At 42.0% G+C, this 19,120-nt stretch overlaps 1 protein-coding gene across 1 annotated transcript in view; it reads right to left on the reverse strand.

Moving 5' to 3' along the window:
* SPON1 (spondin 1) overlaps window positions 1-19,120 on the reverse strand; it is an 85,065-nt gene that overhangs the window by 49,057 nt on the left and 16,888 nt on the right. The window contains exons 5-6 of the mRNA XM_033928707.1: window positions 18,470-18,592; window positions 15,335-15,483 (exon numbers count right to left, since the gene is read on the reverse strand). Of these exons, the coding sequence (XP_033784598.1) occupies window positions 15,335-15,483; window positions 18,470-18,592 (272 nt within the window). The remainder of the gene's footprint in view (window positions 1-15,334; window positions 15,484-18,469; window positions 18,593-19,120) is intronic.

Genomic DNA, 19,120 nt, shown 5'->3' on the forward strand with positions numbered 1-19,120 from the left:
GGGATTAGGGGAGGAAGAATGCCGTGAATGATCTTAAAAGCCAGGCAGGAGCATTTGAAATGGATTCTGGAAATCACTGAGAGCCAATGAAGATTGGACAGGAGTGGGGAGACATGGTCAGATTTGCGTTTTGCAAAGATCAACTTGGCTGCAGTATTCTGGATAAGCTGGAGTCTTTGAAGACTTTTTTTGTTAGGCATAAGTAAATGGCATTGCAGTAGTCAAGTTTGGAGAGGATGATGGATTGGGCAAGGACAGCAAAATCTTTTTGGCGAAAGTAGGATCTTACTTTCCTCAGCATGTGGAGGCTGAAAAAGCATGATTTTGCCAAGGAGTTGAGGTGGTCGTTGAGGGAGAGAGAAGAATCAATAATGATGCCAAGGACCTTGCTTGAGGACTCAAGGTTTAGAGCAGTGCCTGTGGGTAGTGCAAAGAGGGTGGGCAGGTGTTCTAACTTTGGGCCGAGTCAGAGTAAGTTTGTTTTTGATTCATTTAGTTTCATCTGTACCGAGAGGGACCAGGAGTGGAGTCTCATTATGCAAGATGTAATGTTCTCGTGGAGGTTGGTGAGGTTCTGGTCAGTTTCAAGGAGGACAAGGATGTCATCAGCGTATGTGTAGATTGTTTCAAGGGGGGAAAGTTGGAGGAGCTTCAGGGAGAACATGTAGATGTTAAAGAGAATAGGAGATAGGGGTGATCCCTGAGGGACACCGCAAGATGGTGTCCAAGGAACGGACATGGTGCCATTTGTGTTGACAGTGTAGGAGTGAGAGCGAAGGAAGTTTGAGAATCACTTTAGGACGGTGGAGTCAATTCCTATCTCGGAAAGTTGATAAAGTAGTATGTTGTGGTGGACGACATCGAAAGCTGCAGAGAGATCGAATTGTAAGAGAACAGCGAATTTGTTACGAGAATGTAGTTGTTGAACCTTTGAAATTAGGGAAACTAGGAGGGACTCAGTGCTGAAGCTGGGTCTGAAGCCATGTTGGTAGGGGTGGAGAATGGAGAATCTCTCTAGGTAAGAAGAGAGCTGGGTAGCGACTATGGTCTCTAGCAGTTTAGTTAGGAGAGGGATATTTGCTATGGGGCGGTAGTTCGATGGTAAGGAAGGGTCGAGATCGGCTTTTTTCAGAAGAGAGGATAAGGCAATGTGTCCCATTTCTGTGGAGAACAGGCCCGATAGTAGAGCAGTATTTATAAGACTGGTAAAGGAGGAGATGGCCTGCGCAGGAATGTTTTCATACAGGTAGGATGGGAAAGGATCTAGGATGCATTTGCAGGATTTCAGTTTGAAACAAAGTTTAGAGATCTGGGGTTCGGATACGAGTTCAAAGGATCTATCAGCAGGGATAGGGTTGAAGTCATTGGGAGGCAGAGAATTGTAAGAGACAGCTGGGGGGAAGAACTCCTTATGGTAGTAATCTTTTCGTTGAAAAATTTGGCTAGGTAGTTTGCGGATGGGGGGGGGGGAAGGGGGAAAGGTGGAGTCGTTTTTTGAGGTTAGGTTGCGCCAGATGTTGAACAATGTATTGTTTTGGTTTTTTGATCTGGTGATTTTATCTCCATAGAAATTCTTCCTTGCTTTTTTTTAATACAGTGTTATAGAACTTGATATTGTCTCTCCAGGATTGTCTGTCAGAGGGGATTTCGATTTTTTCCATTTACGTTCCAGGGCTCGACATTTCTGCTTCAATTCCCTGTGGTAAGGAAGATACCTAGGAGCCTTGCGGGAATAGGATAATAATAATAATTATTATTTTATTTTTCTATACCGCCATAGTCAAACTGACTTCTAGGCGCCAGAAAGGTGGCTTCATGGTGGAAATCAAGGAGAACCAATGAGATGGGGTTGGGATGGAGTTTGCCAGGCAGGAGGGAGGAGAGTTGAGTCGGGTGAGGACTGAGTGAAAACGGGAGAGGGACAAAAAATTGAAGAAGAATTTGCACCCAGTTGTTTCTAGTGAGATACAAACGGATGCCGCCGCTGATCTCAATGTGCTCCCCGTAGGATCGGGGGAGGGGCGGTGCTGGATTCAACCGCCCTGCTAGAGCTGGTCTCTGTGCAGTTTCGGTGCGGGAAGGAGGCTTCCCGTTGCCGACGCTGGACTCAATGTGCTACCCACAGGATCGGGGGAGGGGCGGTGCTGGATTCAACCGCCCTGCTGGAGCTGGTCTCTGTGCAGTTTCGGTGCGGGAAGGAGGCTTCCTGTTGCCGCCGCTGGTCACAATGTGCTCCCCGCAGGATCGGGGGAGGGGAAATTGTATATCACCACTAAGCAGACAAATGCCAGCTTAGCCCAATTCCATACCCAAACTATTTGGCAATTAGTTGGGTTTTCAATGGCTTTATGCAGATAATGCCTCCAAAAATCTGCATATGGGCCAAGTGAAGGGGACTTATCTAGGTGAGAGTAGTTCCTACTTGTAAGTCTGGCTGAATATTGATCCCATTGTTTCCTGACATAGAACAAATTCACTGCATGTAGTTTCCAAAATTCACTAAAATTCAAGCTCTCTTTATGGAATCCAGCTGTTTGTAAATACCTTCAGTGACAGCAATGATTTATACGTATGCGGTCAGAATTATATTACCGCATTGTAGACAAACACTCCTACTGCTTCATGATTGACTAACTTTATGGCACTTTTTATATGAATCTTTGCATCTCTCATAAAGAATAATTCGGCTCCAGTTGCTTAACTTCTAAAAGCCTCCAGTACTGGTACTAACTTTCTGCTTGACAAATTTGAAATTTATCAATCAAAGTCTAGAATAATCTTATTCCTAGAAAATGCATAAGAGCCCTAATTCAAGGGGGATTTCTTTCTAAAATCTATCAGCTCAATATTCAGCATCATTTTCGTGGGAAGGAGTGGCTCGGGATATAAGACCTATTTATTGGGCCATGACATTTTTTAGATATTGCCACTGCAAATCATTATTGATTGCTTCAGTGCTGTCAGGATAACACCACAGTGATCCAGGGGCCAAACAAAGATAGTGTTCTAACTTCCAGGAAGCTGATGGAGCTGGAAGCTATCAAAGTACCACCAATATCAATCGTTTGCAAGGGGTTGTGTATGCTCCTAGCAGCTCTGTGATAACTGCCTCTTGGTCACTTTCTCCAGATTGCAGACAGATGAGTGAAAAGGTCTGTGTGCCAGTTATTATCCTTTAATTGGTTTCTCCAAGACTATTACATTCTCCTGCAAACTTCCTTTCTCTGCTGTATTTAAAATTTCTCATGGTCGCTCTACAACTGCTCAAAGCCAGAATGCCAAACCCTTCTGCTAGCTCCAAGGTGAGCAAATGAAAACCTGACTTCTACTTTTGGTAATTGTTTTCTACTTTCCGGGAAAATATGTTTGAATATCAGAACTTATGAAGACCCAGTACAGCAGATCTAGCAATGCTATGAGAATTATTATTTTAAAAAGAAATTGAACACAACCATTTCAAATGGTGTAATGAGGCACTTACAGTTATTTCTGCAGCTCATCCTACTGTTTTTTTATTCTTATCTCTGAGTTTTTTGTAAGCTGCTTGGTTGAAGCAATACAAAATGTTCCCATTGAGTCTCTTCTGCTGTAATTGTCCTCATTTTGAATTGGGAGTTTTCATTCTAGCAGAGATGATCACTGGAGCCTTAGCACATATAGCTGCTCTGTCTTCCTTTTGGCATCCTACCTTCTCTTTTTCCTCAATACACCCCTTAGCAAACTTTCCTCACCTATACTCGTATCATCAAGATCTCTCTGCTTTCTAATGGTTAATTTAGAAACCCTGCTACATAGATGATCAGCAGATGTTTGCGGAGATTAAGGTGGGACATAATGGAATGGGGTTCTATTGGGGTGGGGCAGGCTAGAATGGGTGGGATGGTCAATATTGTGTATCTGGATTTTCAAAAGCAAATAGAATGTTAGGAATTATCAAAAATGAGAATGTTATAATGCTGAATGATTGGGATTTGAACCCATTACCTTTGGAAAATGAGAACAGGGCTTTTACCCATTGAGACATTTAGATGCCTCTTCCTGGCATTTGACATGATACCTTAGGGATCTCCTACAGCAGTGTCTTGAGCTGGGGCACACTAAAGGAAGTGGCCACGGCTTGAGGCATCCAGAAGTGCACGGACGTCGTCATGATGACATCACGCGTATGTGTGACATCATCACATCGACATCCGTACATGTGTAGATGGGCTCTGAGATGCCAGTAGGGGGTGCCAGCAGGGAAGAGGGTCGGAGAGAAGGAAAGCCACTGGCGCTAGCTGATTGCCTACAGCAGTGTTTCTCAACTACTTCAAGCTAAGTCTAGCAAATATCAACTGAATACCTCAACCACAGACCTCCCTAGGCCCACCCAAGCTCTGCCCCATATCCCACCCCTTTACTAATTGTAATGCAATTTTTTCCATTCATTTTTTAAATACACAACAATATACACAGCACAGATATAAATTCTCAAAACTGGCACATTTCAATCACTATATTGAAAATAAAATTATTTTACCTACCGGCGCTCCTCTGCAGGCTGCTGTAATTAGCTTTAAAGGTGAGACCGGGAGGCCGAGGGGAAGCCGGAAGCCGCTAGAGAGAAGGGGGAAACATGCAAGCTTTTGACGAATCGGGCAGCACTGGTGTTATACCGCATAGGGAAGTCAGCTGGCAGGCGTCTCTCTTCCTCCTCAATGTGCCGCAGCAAACTTGGAATCTCAGGAGGCACATGGTTTGCGATACACAGTCCTAAGGTATGATCTCCTTAGCTACCATATCACAAGTATGAGGAAAGACCAACGAGGTTAGGGCTCTTCATCTTGGAAAAGAGATGACTGAGGGGGAATATGATTGAAGTCTACAAAATCCCGAGTGGTGTAGAATGGGTACAAGTGGATCATTTTTTTACTGCATCAAGATTTACAAAGACTAGGGGACACTCGATGAAGTTACAGAGTAATACTTTAAAAACAAATAGGAAGAAATATTTTTTTCCTCAGAGAATAGTTAAGCTCTGGAATGCGTTGCCAGATGATGTGGTAAGAGCAGTTAATGTAGCTGGTGTTAAAAAAGGTTTGGACAAGTTCCTGGAGGAAAAATCCATAGTCTGCTGTTGAGACAGACATGGGAGAAGCCACTGCTTGCCCTGGATCAGTGGCATGGAATGCTGCTACTAGTTGGGTTTTTGCCAGGTACTTGTGACTTGCATTGGCCTCCGTGATGATGGGATACTGGGCTTTATAGACCATTGGTCTGACCCAGTAAGGCTATTCTTATGTTCTTTCTATTCTAGGGGGGGGAAATAAAAAGGAGACCAACTGATTTTCCTACCAAAATTCAAAATGGTGATCAGACTGCCCTGTTCCCAGTCAGATAAGTGGACCCACTATTTACAAAGACAAATTGCATGCCTAATAAAATAAAATAAATCTCCATGAAGAAATACTTCTAGATGTGACTCCTGAGTTGACACGCTGTTTTTCTTATGAGTACTGGTGCCTAGTTTGACATCCTCTACATGAGAATTTTTAAAGTGTTTAGCTCATCAAGATTGGAGGCCAGTTTGAATTCATAGACCTTATAATTTGCAAATGGATGTTCTACTGTGTAAAGCAAACTGTAAAACCACTTCCTAATGGATCTGCTACAAGATGCTATGTTTCTGAACATTAAGCATTTTGTTTCCAAAAAAGTTTACTAAGTGTTATTGTCGTGCACTATTTAAGCAGCTCACAGCTGAGAACCATCAAATTATTCGTGTTTTCATGCACAAGCAATCCAGAAGAAGAATTATGCTTTTTGTATATAATAATGATGTGTTGTGAATATAAAAGCCAGCTTCAGGTTCCTCAGCCAAGTTTATTCTACAGAGTTTTAGACTATCAAAATAAATTAAAAAAGGATCTGTTTTGTAAAGGGAATATATCAAGTTCTCCGTTTATGTGACATTTCTATTCTTAGCTTTAATAAGAGAGCAAACTGGCCCAATTCCTAATAAGATCCCAAATTTGGCAAAATAAGCATAGAAATGGCCTCATGACCCATTCCCGAAGGTCCTTGGATAGAGGCAAAGGTGAAATATGAATATAAAAGCTGCTTAGGCAGGGAATAAAGTTAATAAATAAATTACTATTTATTTGCATAGCTTTGGAAGAAACACAGAGCTGAAATATAATAGAAATCTTCAGCTATTCTTTCTTTCTCTCAGAGTGCAGGTGAAGAAAAGCTAATTTACATCCTCTGTATCACTTCAAAATGGAATTTAGGCCCAAAGCATTAAGCCTCAGACAGAAAAGTAATTTGGAATGAATCCTTCACATTTATATAATGGGCCTATCAAACGTAGCTGAAAAATTAGTACATTTAATAGGTTTCTAAGTGAGGCTGGTAAATGGGTTATGAAATTGATCTCAATTTAAAACATTTTCCATAGATGACAGTAGGAAAACCTAATATTAGTTTCTTCTTTTGATTCAGTCATACGGGGCAATAGGAACAGGTGGGATAATTAGGGCAAACACGGGTCATAATGACAGGACCAAAGGGCCTACGAACAGAACTTTGAGCTATTCAGCCATTTATTATGCTTTTTATAGATCTACCAAATAAAGTGGAGTGAACGTGACACATTTGAAAAATAGAAGGATTTGTAAATTATAAAATGAACTTACTATTAAACAGATATGGCTATAGTTTTGTACTGTCCTAAACCTGAATTTAAAGAAATAATTTCTAGTGCTACCATTTCCATTCCCATCTCTTATTGAGACATGGCTGATATATTATGATGGATGTGTCTTCGAATGATCATAAGCTTCTTAGTGGACAGTCATAGAAATTCAATTTATCACTGTATTCAGAAATAGCCATAAGATGATGTTTCTAATTAGAAAGTTAATAGAGTTTTCAAGTGTAATATTTCTTACAGCAGAATGCAGAAATCAGACTCTGAAGTTAATAATTAAAGTTAAACTCACTTTATAATTCTTAATTAAGCACAAAATGAATTAAAATGATTCCCAGAGAAGTGGAGAATAGAATGGCAAGCACTGCAAGCATGACAATGTTTGTGTGATAAGCTTCAATACTCTCCTTGGACTCATGGAAACAAAATAATTGAGACTAAAGTAAAGTAGAGAACAGCTGATAAGGATTAGGGAGGTTCTCAGGGTTAAAGGTAGCTCAAGGGAATCTGCTGCATGATGGAAATGAGAAGAAAGTGCCCCCTCTCAGGAGTGGGGGCCAGAGACCAACGAGGATGATGGTATGTGTGACAATTGACAGACAGAAGCTGTAGGTGGAAGTCTAGTACGGGAAGGAGGTAGGAGTGTGGTGTGAAGAGTTTTGAAGCATATCTAAGGCATGTAGGTATTATCTGGAGCGTGTGAGAGAGTGTGAGAAAAGTCCAAGTATCAATTTTGCAAAGGCAGAGAAGAGATGAACAACACTGCAGCACATCCAGCTAACAAGGGGATGTGTGACGGGCATGTGTTCGTGGGATCAGGGAGGGCCTGGAATATGTACATCTAACAGTGACTACTCAAGGGGAAGAAATATACATGTCTATAAAGGATGTCCTTATTTAGACCTGCTTCAGGCATGTCCAGGGTACAAAAAGGTAGCCTGGTTCCTGGAGGGAAATGGAAAGGCCATACTAGGTGTTATGGGCTATACCTTTTTTAAGATGCAGCAACCAGAATTGCACCCAGTATTTGAGGTGCAGCCAATATAAAATTCTCATATTTGTTTTCTATTCCTTTCCTGCTTTCTTAGCTGCCACCGCACACTGAACAGAGAATTTCAACATATCATCACCTACGGCACAAAGATCCTTTTTCTGGGTTATGACGTGGAACCCTGCTTCATGTAGCTATAGTTCGGGCTCCTCTTTCACACATGCATCACTTTGCTCTTGCTATTTTGATGCCCAGTCTCCCAAGATCCTCTTGCAAGTTTTCACAATCCTCTTATGATTTAATCACTTTGAACAATTTTATGTCATTACCAAATTAACATAAAAATAGAATGAAGGCTTGAAACAATGACCCAAGTTGGAGATGTACAAAACTAACTATCTGGTGGAACCTAGCAGGACCATCACATATCAGTATTCTGGGCTGGAGATAGGATAAGAAGTTGTGAATATCTGCTTTTTAGTAAGTGTTTTCCACAGGGTTCTTAAGGCCCTGAATTTGATAGAATCAAGTCCCCAATATGACACCCCAAATAAGATAATGTACAAAATAATGAAACACACAATAATTACATCAAAAATCTAAAGATGCATCAATTAAGATTTTGTTTGGAAAAATATTCTGCTTTCTACCTATCTTTGCCCCTTTCTCCCCTCTTTTGGAGGTGATCTGGGTCCCTTATGCCTCTGAAAGGAGTGTAGAGGATTCTGAGGCATCAGCTTCCATTTCCTGAAATGTTGAAAACCTGACCTGACTCTGGCTCTCGAGGACCGGAATTGCCTACCCCTGTATTAAGGCAACAATAAAGAAACAAAAAGAAAAGAATGAATGTCCCATGAAAGACTCACCAGGTAATTGAATTGAGGCATAGTTAGTTTAACTTGGGGATCTTGACTTTATAAAGTTCCTTTTGATTTCCTCCATTTATTTAAACATTTTTATACACTACCTCTTAAGAAATATCAAAAAGGCTCATAATTGACTCCTAAAAGCAAAAAAGAAAACAGAAGACCTTCTGCCCCATGATTCCACAGGAACCAGATGTTTTTCAGGCACGGAAGTTACCATACGTATTGTCTCATTAGATCCTTCATCCATTTCTCTCAAACTAATATTGTGTGTTATGATGCAATAAATATTATAAGTTATCAAGAGTTTATCTGTCTCCTAAAAGTTGTTGGTAATTCAATGGTGTTTCACCGGTCAGTGCAGTTGCCTCCTGTAACCTTTTCACTACCATGGCATTATGAAATAGGTTTCCATGGGAACTAGATTCTGCTGAATGCCACTGTCTTTGTTCACATTCTCTGAAATATCTTGGTTTTGGACAAAGAACATTATAATGCCTCTGAATTATTCCATGGTGTGATCTCACCTTGTGCATTCATTTCTGGTCACCATATCTCAAAAAAGATACAGCAGAATTAGAAAAGGTTCAAAGAAAGACAATGAAAATGAGAAAGGGGAAGAAACTCTTCTCACATGAGGAAAGGCTAAAGAGGCTAGGACTCTTCAGCTTGGAAAAGAGATGGTTGAAGAGGGATATGATAGAGCAGGCTTGTCCAACCTTTTGATATTTTGCCACACATTTCGTCAAACAGTGGCAGAATGCAAGTATGTCGTCCCCTCCCGGCCAGTCTCTCTCTCATCTCCATGCAGGCTTTACCTAGTCACTCTGTCATGTACTCCCAGACTCTTTCCCCTCACCCGGCTTCAGTTGCAGAACAATAGGACTCCTGCTTCTCCACTATTACTTGGTGCTCTGCAAGTCTGAGATACATGGGGATGGAAATTCAGGTTGGTCTCATGCCGCAAGACCAATCCGAACTTCCAGCACACAGAGATCTGAGTTGTGGCGGGGAAGCAGGAATCTTGCTATAAGCACCACATGAATTACAAGCTTCCAAAGACCAGATAAAAAGCACTCAGAGGGCAGAGTTCTGCCTCCTGGGCCATAGGTTGGGTAAATCTGTGATAGAGGCCTGTCAAATCCTGAATGGTGTAGAATGGGTAAATGTGAATTGATTTTTTACTCTTTCAAAGACTAGGGGACACTCAATTAAGTTACACAGCTTTAAAAAGAATAGAAGGAAATAATTTTTCACTCAGTGAATAGTTAAGTTCTGGAACTTGTTGCTTGAAGATGTAGTTACAACAGTTAACATATCTAGATTTAAAAAAAAAAAAGGTTTAGACAAGATTCTAAAGGAAAAGTCCATAGTCTGCTTGTCCTGGGATCAGTAGCAGGGAATCTTGCTACTCTTCTGGATTCTGCCATGTACTTGTGTTCTGGATTAGACACTGTTGGAAGCAAGAAACTGGACCAGATGGGCCATCAGTCTGATCCAGGACAACTGTTGTTATGTTCTTAAATTGCATTGCGGATTCAAGTCTCACTGAAGATTTTAAAATAGAGAGGGAGAGAGAGAGAGTAAAGGAGTAGATGCGTAGGCCATCAATATTATTGCTGACCCAAAGGGCATCTGACAGGTACTGGCAGATTCAGCTTCTTACCCCGTGGGGCTCCTTGCCAGTACCAAAGGATCACAGCATCAACAGACTGAATTATGTTTTGAATTATGTTATTACAAACATATCATGAATGCAGAACTGTTAGCTTACATAGAGTTGTGGAAAGCATATTTCCTTCTTCCTCTAGTCTCTCATATTGGGGAAGGAGGGAGAGTGCATGGGAGGAATGTCTGAGTAGAGTGTGGTACTGGATACAGGTTGAAATGTGTGTGTGTGTGGATCTCCTTGGCGGTGGTGTGCTGAGGAGACTGGTGGGTAATAGAAAATCGGGGTCTAGGAGAACGGGATGCACACTATCAGGGATTACTTTTATCCCTTTGTACACTGCCGGCACTAACCCTGGGCTGGGCAAGGCTTAGACCGGATAACACCTTTGGCTTATGGTCCTGTAGACTGGCCATGAAGTTGTCCAGACCCTGGCCAAACAAGAGCAAACCTTTAAAAGGCAATCTGCTCAGCATGGCTTTAGAAGATCAGCATACCACTAATGAATCCAGAGCATTCACCAGGTTGACCCTGAGTAAGCTCCAAGCTTAGCAAAGACCGTCATCATGTCATAGAGGACATCTGCCAAATCCACCTTAGATACCATGAAGTCTAGGTCTTGGAGGACTACATGCTCTGCAACAGGTGGAGCTCAGTGTGGCACGCATGGGTAACAAGGAGGTGGCAGCTGTTGCTCTTACTCCCACCACTGTGGAATCGAAAAGGCACTTCAAGATGAAATTCACTCGCCTTTTCTGAACATCCTTCAGGACTACCCTCACAAACGAGGGCAAGGAAGTGCACTTAGTGACCTGCGCCAAAGCCGAACCCACAGTCAGCGGGGTCAGGCATTTGGTGAATTCCAGGGCCATGGGATACAATCGCGCCATGGTCCTAGCGCATTTAAGGGCACTCTCCAGGGCCTCCCAAACCACTGAGAGGATTCTTGCCAAATCAGGACGGTCCGAAGCGGACAGCGGATGCTGATCACTTTTCATGGAAAATACCTGCTGGTCTGGATGGCCTGAATTCAGGTTCAACTGCCTGAGAGACTCAGAAATAAAGGTTGCCCGGCGGCTAGGCATAAAAAGCCTGTGCACAGCTGGGTCATCCCCAAGCTTGGGGGGACCCACTTACATGAGGATCCCAAAGATCTGTGAGAAGAAACAGCAGAAATACAGAGATTGAAGCAGAAGCGATGGCGGGAACTGCCCGCCTGCTCTCCTAGGGATCCCATAGAGAGAACAGAGAGACATGCTGAAATCCAGGAAAAGGGCAGATCCCCTCTGCCGAGCTGGACGCTGAGTAGAATAAAACAGACAAAATCCTGAAACATCATAAACGCAAACTCTGGGGGAAGGAAGTCACCTGCGACAAGGGCCACTCTGTGTATAGATGATTTATGAAACTTTTCCCCAGAGCTGCGCTTGGCTGTCACTGAAACGCCTTCCGCATCCATTTTAGGGACACCAGACACACCATTCGCGTCTCTGGTAGAAGTGGAGGCAAGGGGAGCCTTCCAAGATGGCTGCCGCAGGTGTCAGTTTTTCCCTTAAACGGCACGGGAAAATCACAGGGAACCCGGGAAAACGGTGATTTTTCAATCTTTTTAGTCTCAGCATAGGTTATGGCTCTGATGGATCCTAATGCTTTTCCCTCCCTACGTTGAGACTAAAAGTGCCAAAACTTTATTATTTCACAAACTAAGAAGGTAGCCTAGAGGTTAGGGCAGCTGTCTTGAGCTCTGCTGGTCTGGATTCAAGACCAGGTTGAACCAAGCAACAATACATTTTCCTGCTGCAGCTCTGGGATAAACCGCAGACCTCCCTTAGCGGAAGTGTTTCCTCAAATTGATTATTAATAAGACTGTCAACAGAGATCCTTGGGGTCAGAAAAAGCAGTAATGGAATGAGGGCCTAAAACGCAGACCTGGAGGTATGAAATCTGAAACCTCAGCTGTCAATAAATTAAGATTTTTAAGGATGTGTGGTTAAGATCCGCGTTTTACCCCTTCCCTTCAATCCCTTGTATGTATTTACTTATCGGGAAGTAGAACAGAATGTCATCAGCATAAATCCTATATTCCATCCCTTTCCCTAGGCTTGCCATGTAGAAGTTACACAGCAACGCAGACAAAGCTGACCCCTATGGAACTCCTTTCGTAACCGTCATCCTCCTTTCACACAGATAGATCTTCTCAGGAGGTAATATTGAAACATGCAAGCACTACATCCCCAATGCCAGCACTCTAATTATGTCAACAGTACAGCAAATGCTCCGGACACATCCAAAGAGAACATACAAATACCCTGTTTTCCATCCATCTCTTCTCTTAAAGTGTCAAGAACAGACAGCAGCAGTAGATCGACACTACATGCCTTCCAAAAACCAAACTGGAATGGATCCAAACATCCAGCATTCTGAATGTTGTAGTACCATTTTTTCAATCACTTTTTTTAAAAAAAGGCACAACTGAAATTGGCCCATAAGTATAACTAGACAATTGCTTTCTTCCTATAAACTCAAAAGATTTGTTTATCAAAGATTTCAAACGACCATATGAACTCATAGAATAGCTAAGCGTCAATGACCATTATACTGGGAGGTAGCTCTCTTTATTGGGAAAGTGACATACTTCATTAGACTTTCTGATCCCATTCCCTGCAACAATTTATATACAAGCAGAAGCAATTTAAAACTTACTGTCTATTATCAGTCTTCAAGTCCTCCTTCCAGGCTCCCGCAAAGCTCTATTGCCAAGTCAACCCTACCACCTACCACCTACCACCTCCCCCTCCTCCCCCACCCATCTTCCCTCTTCAAAGAGTCCTGTTATCAGAGAGAAGGCAGCCAGGGGAGGGTTTCAGAGGCACTCTAAAGCTTACAAGCCTCCATTTGATCTCACACTTGAGGACTCCACCGTCAAAGGACTGCTGTGTGCCATCTGGCACGAAAGAGTGGGACCACTAACCTAGATGTTAAGCGGTCACAAAAGGTTAGGCCAGGCACTGTAAAATGAAATTAATATTGACTTACAAAGTTCCACATTTGCTCATTTCTGAGTTGAAGAAATTGCTATTCCTTTAGATGTTTGATTAACTTTCAAAGGCAACATCTTATTCTCTTTTCTTTGTAATCTATTGATTACCTACAAAAGTGGACTAACACAGCTACCGCACCATTTTACCCCTCCTTTTGGGAAAATTCTCACTCTCTTGGAGTCATCTTTTTTCATATAAGATACAAATTGCAGAATTCAGCAAATAAAACCAAACATGTAATTTTCTAAATCTTGATGTTTAGAGGAATTGAGCCTAAATATTCCTGATTTACCGTCTATTTCAAAAGGAATTCATGTTACATCAGGGCCTAATAATGAAGCATTAGATAGAAGCCAAGTTACCACTTCATTTATCTCTACTGGAAAGCACGAAGCACTTAAAAACCACTGACCTTTAGTAGAGAACACCAAGTGCAGAGCCAGGCAGGCTCTCCCTCTCATTACAGCTATAACAACACTGAATAATTAAATCAAATAAACTCATTTCTGGATCACTTGACTTAATGTAGACTGCCATAAAATGTTACCATTATCGAAACTACAGTATCTACAAACTGATTTCTGCAAAGTTCTTTTATGCTTCATTGTAAAATAATATATACAAATATATTGACTGCATATAACACAGGGCCAGAGGACAGAAATGCATAAGGGATCTTCAAAACGTTTCCACAAAAATACCTCCCTTTTATTCAAATTCTTAATTAGAAACAGTGATGAAGTTTTCTCATATCAGACTTATCTCCACTGAAGTTCTTCATAGAGGAGAGGCCTCAGATCCCCCCCGTGCATTGTCAGTGGTTAACTATACAACAGCACTAGGTAGGGAACTAACCTCATCGGCACTCTCCCCCTCCTGCCTAATTTTAAGATGATGTTTTAAGATGATTTTTTTAATATGATCTCTCAGCTTCTGTTTTCTTTGCTACGGTCCGTTCCTGCCAATGGACCGCAGGAACGGACCAAAACAAAGAAAACAGAAGCTGAGAGATATAAGAACTCATAAGAACTCCCTGCCTAATTGAAGCTTTTTTAAAGTTTTTTGATATACATCATCTTAAAATTAGGCAGGAGGGGGAGAGTGCCGATGAGGTTAGTTCCCTATCTAGTGCTGTTGTATAGTTAATCACTGGCAATGCACTGGGCTCTGAGGCCTCTCCTCTATAAAGAACTTTAAATGTGTGATTAGTGGAGATAAGTCTGATATGAGAAAACTTCATCACTGTTTCTAATTAAGAATTTGAAATTTGAATAAAAGGGAGGTATTTTTGTGGATTTATGATTGATCTCTCTTTATCCTATATACATTGTTTTTGATCTTCAAAAAGTTTCCCACTTTTATTTTTTAAAATACTATTTATTAAATATCTCAAAAGCTAATTATATCACTTTTCCACAGGTGAGCCGACCAGGTCTAGCACAATTCATTGCGACCAATTCATGGCCATTTCACTGCAGTTGTTTCATCGCTGAATCAGCCATGATGAATCGTCCATGGCAGCACCTGACCTCTTGTGGGGGGGCTATACCCCCATGCCCCCCAAAGTAGTAGTACCCCTATACCCTCAAAATAAAAGTGCCCCCTCCTCCCATATCCATCCCCCTCCCCAAGGTAGGAGTGCCCCTCTGCCTCACATATGTCTTTAAAAGTTCACCAGTACAAGCACCCTCTTCCACCTCCTGCTCACACCAGTCTCAACTACCCTCTGACATCATGTCCTGGTCCTGCGACTACACCTCAAAGATCACTCCTCAATGCAAGTAGAAAACCTCCTCTCATTTTTCAAAGTTCTATCCTACCAGGTTCTAGACCCCCAAATCACACACGAAAGGCCACCAGCTAGATACAGCAGCCTACATAACACAACAAATTACTACACCTGAAATCCACATCTCCAATGGAGCATAGAACCGCTCCCTCTGGTCAGACCACTACGTGTACACCTTCAACATATACTGGGCACAATGTAAAACTAAACAAGAATTCCAAAGACTGACTTACAAAACATGCCAAACCATCAACGCATTTTGTTCTTCAGGGTTGTTCACACTGCCTTACCTTTTGGCGGATCTCTTCCTCCATTTTTACTGGAGAACCCAACTCAGCAACCTGCTTGACCCCTTCACTTGCGTATCCTCCATATTCCCACAAGACATAATTTTTAGAGTGAGACCCGCCTATGATTGCTGACCAGTGATTAGCTAGACCTAAAAATATGGAGGAAAAAAGGATTAATTGCTTTAAGAAATAAATGTCATTTTAAATTGCTGAACAACTTAACCTGCAGGAACTTTCTGCACTGGAGATAGAAAGATATAAAATAAGTCTAGGGACCACCCACCACAGCTCTACCTGGAAAGCATCATGGATGCCTGGAATACCCTGATGGATGCAACTGGAATCAAGGAGGAGTAGGAAACACCCAGTGGGTCCCTAATACAACAAGAAGAGCAATTTGTACATGCAATACTAATGCAAATGCTAGCAGGCCACCTAAGCAGTTTCTGTAAATACACAATTAACTTGTATAGTGTGTATTTGCATTTAGGGGTTTCTAGAATATGCTTCAACTGCACATCCTCAGGACACCTAAATGTAGATGTCCACTTATAGAATTGCCTCAATGACTTTTGTGCTTCTAAAATCCATGTGGAATGCAACCTATATTGTATGGAAAATGCAACTCCAATAACTCAAGCATGTAAACGTAACCTGGAAAGTGCAAACCTAATAATACAAGCAAGCTGAAGGTAACCTGCACTGAATAGACGATGTCATCGCAAAGAGCAAGCATGCAGAAATTGGCAGAACACAACTTGCCCTGTGTGGAAGGTACAAAGAAATAGAGAATAACAGAAAATGTGGCCCTTCTTCCTGAGCAGATTCGATAATAATAATAACTTTATTCTTTTATACAGTTCTAGGCAGTTGACATAAAAGAGAAACTGGACAATCAGTGATAATACAATCGCACAGTGAATACACTAATTACAATCTTAAAAGACTCCTAATTTAAGTAATGAATTTGTCAAACAAATTGGTCTTAACTAATTTTCGAAAAGAACAGTATGACAGGGCTTGATGGCCCCTAGGTCAAAGACCTGTGCCCTAACTGAGACCAGCCGTAGCTGCGTTAGTTCCGGTTCAGCAGGAACTTGTCCAACCTTGTCTTGAATCCCGGGAGCATGTTTTCCCTTATAACAGACTCCGGAAGAGCATTCCAGTGCTCCACCACTCTCTGGGTGAAGAAGAACTTCCTTACGTTTGTACGGAATCTATCCCCTTTTAACTTCTCTCTGCCCTCTCGTTCTCTCTACCTTGGAGAGGGTGAACAACATGTCCTTATCTACTAAGTCTATCTCTTTCAGTCCCTTGAATGTTTTGATCATGTCCCCACTCAGTCTCCTCTTTTCAAGGGAGAAGAGGCCCAGCTTCCCTAATCCCTAACCAAGATTGCAGTTTATCTGCTTGAAATGCCAATGTCTTACTGGGGAGAAGCAAGATAGCCGCGGTGCAGTGAGGACGCTTGCAACACGTTCTCCTGTCGAAATCTTTTTCATTCCTGTACTTTTTATTCTGATTAATTTTACTGAAATGTATGCACTGCCTTTTATTGTATTGTATTGAGATTTTTATTGAAAATGTATGTATGTACTTTTTTTCTCATGTTGTGAGCCGCTTAGAACCTCCCCGGTATGGCGGCATATAAATAAATAATAATATTAATAATACCCTATCTCATAATGTCTAAAAGAAGGGGAAGAGCAGCTGCCACAGCCCAGCAACCTGAGCTCACCTCGCAAAGGCAGGAGACGATTGTGGGCTTCTTTACATCTTCCCCTCAGGGCGAACCGGCTCTGCCGAGTCAAAGAGAAGTCGCGGGGCTCGGGAGCGAGGTATTGCTCAGCCCTGCAGGCCGCGAGAGAGGAAAACTACGGCAGCTCAGAAGGGACAAGAAGCAGTTTCCCTAGCTGAGCTGGAGGGCTTTCCGGCGTCCCAGAACTCTTAGGCAGAGACATCAACTATGGAGAAGGCAGAGTTGGCTCCAGCAGTTGGAGGACAGATTCCAGCATGAGTAGGAGGGAGATTTCTTTAGTCATGAGCTGGGGGCTCTTTTGAGGGGGGCTGGAGGGGACTCAAACTGCATAGAAAAAGTTAGGCAAATTTAGGCAGGATTTTGTATTTTCTCAAAGATTTTGTGGCCTCTTTGAACGTAAATTGCCTTCAACCTTTTTGGTATAGTGTGATTAATAAGTTGTGTATTAGATTAGATTAGGACTTGTATAGCTAACCCAATTAATTGGGATAGCTTTTGAGCTGTTGTTTGCAATGCAGGTCCCAACACTGAATATTGCTGGCAACCTCTCCCCCCTGCTGCCCTCTGTAATATTCAGAGGCTCTGCCAAGTTCAGTGCCACTGAGTATCAGCAGTTGGGCATTTCAAAGGGATTAAACCCTTCCTGCCCACTTGAATCACTGAATATCCGGTGAAAATCCCTCTAAGCAACCCACTGCTACCTGCATAGAGGAAGGACGGAGCACACACAGTGCAGTGCCGTGAAATTATCTGGATTGCAGTGATAAGAATCACATTGGGTCATTTTTAGAAAGCCTGTGATGCTTGAAGGTTTGCAAGAGCACTGTTCCCGCAGGCATTTATTGAAAAGGGAGCCCTGCAAATATGTTCACAGCCCTTATCACTTTCTGCTCTGACTCAGCTTTATGGGCATAGCTAGACACAGCCACTGGAAGGGGAAGGAAGCAGTTTTAAAATGGGCAAGAAAAGCTTTGAAGATTGCCTTCGTCTAGACTAATGAAAAGAATGCAGTCTAATTTGCAAGTGTGCATTAAATGAAAATTCTCCCAGGAAAAGCATCCAAATGCATTTCTATTTGTTAATTTCTGTGGGTTCTTTTTCTAAATCAAAATATGCATTGTTTGTAAACCCTGCCCCATTCTCACTAGCATGAATGCTTTCCTCTAGAGTGGGTAAATGTTTTCATGACCAGTCCATTTCTGCCAGTAAACCACTGTTTTAACTATGGAGAAAGCTTTGAAAATTAATTCTTGCTCTGGATTACTTGGCTAACTTATACAGATTATTATGCCAATAAGATTTCAAGAATCTGATCCATATCCTCAATGCAGCAACTGAAAATTGAACTATGCAGACATAAAATTTCACACACTCACGTGGGTATTCCTTCGGGTGCGTCTTTTCTGACCAGTTTCCATAAAATGTAAGTCTGTATTTGGCAGTGCCACAAGCACAGCAATTAAAGATTGGCTTCTCTGTCGACCCATTCAGTGTTGGGTCTAAAAAATAAAATGAAAAACTTTTCTCAATTGCAGATATGGTTAGGTCTGAAAATTAAACATGAGCAGTTCCAAACACTGTCTGAAATGTGGTAGGTAGTAATATGGTCTATATTCAAGAGGTGATAAATCTTTCATTTTGAAAATCCTCCAGCAACCTTACTGAGTGCATTAAGGGCCCGATTCTAAAAATGGCGCCCTAAGTTAGTTGCCAATTAAAAACCAATTAAAATGTCATTTAAAAAATTGGAGGTGCCTCAGAAAGAGCACAGTTATAACACCTATAGAAGCGCCTTATGAAGCCTAACGCCACTGTAGGCACGGTTAGCGCTTCTGTGGACATGATTCTCATGAAAGGTAGGTGCCGTTTACAGAATCCGGGCCTAACTGTTTTCAGCTAACCATTCCCCTTAACTGTATCCATAGCATCCTGTGTGTCTGTCTAGATTGTAAGCTCCTTAGGGCAGGGACTCTGGTGGCACTATAAAAATAATTCCTAGTAGTAGTAACTTGTTATGCAGAGAAAAG

Source organism: Geotrypetes seraphini, chromosome 19, assembly GCF_902459505.1.
Source record: "Geotrypetes seraphini chromosome 19, aGeoSer1.1, whole genome shotgun sequence".
NCBI classification, from domain to species: domain Eukaryota; kingdom Metazoa; phylum Chordata; class Amphibia; order Gymnophiona; family Dermophiidae; genus Geotrypetes; species Geotrypetes seraphini.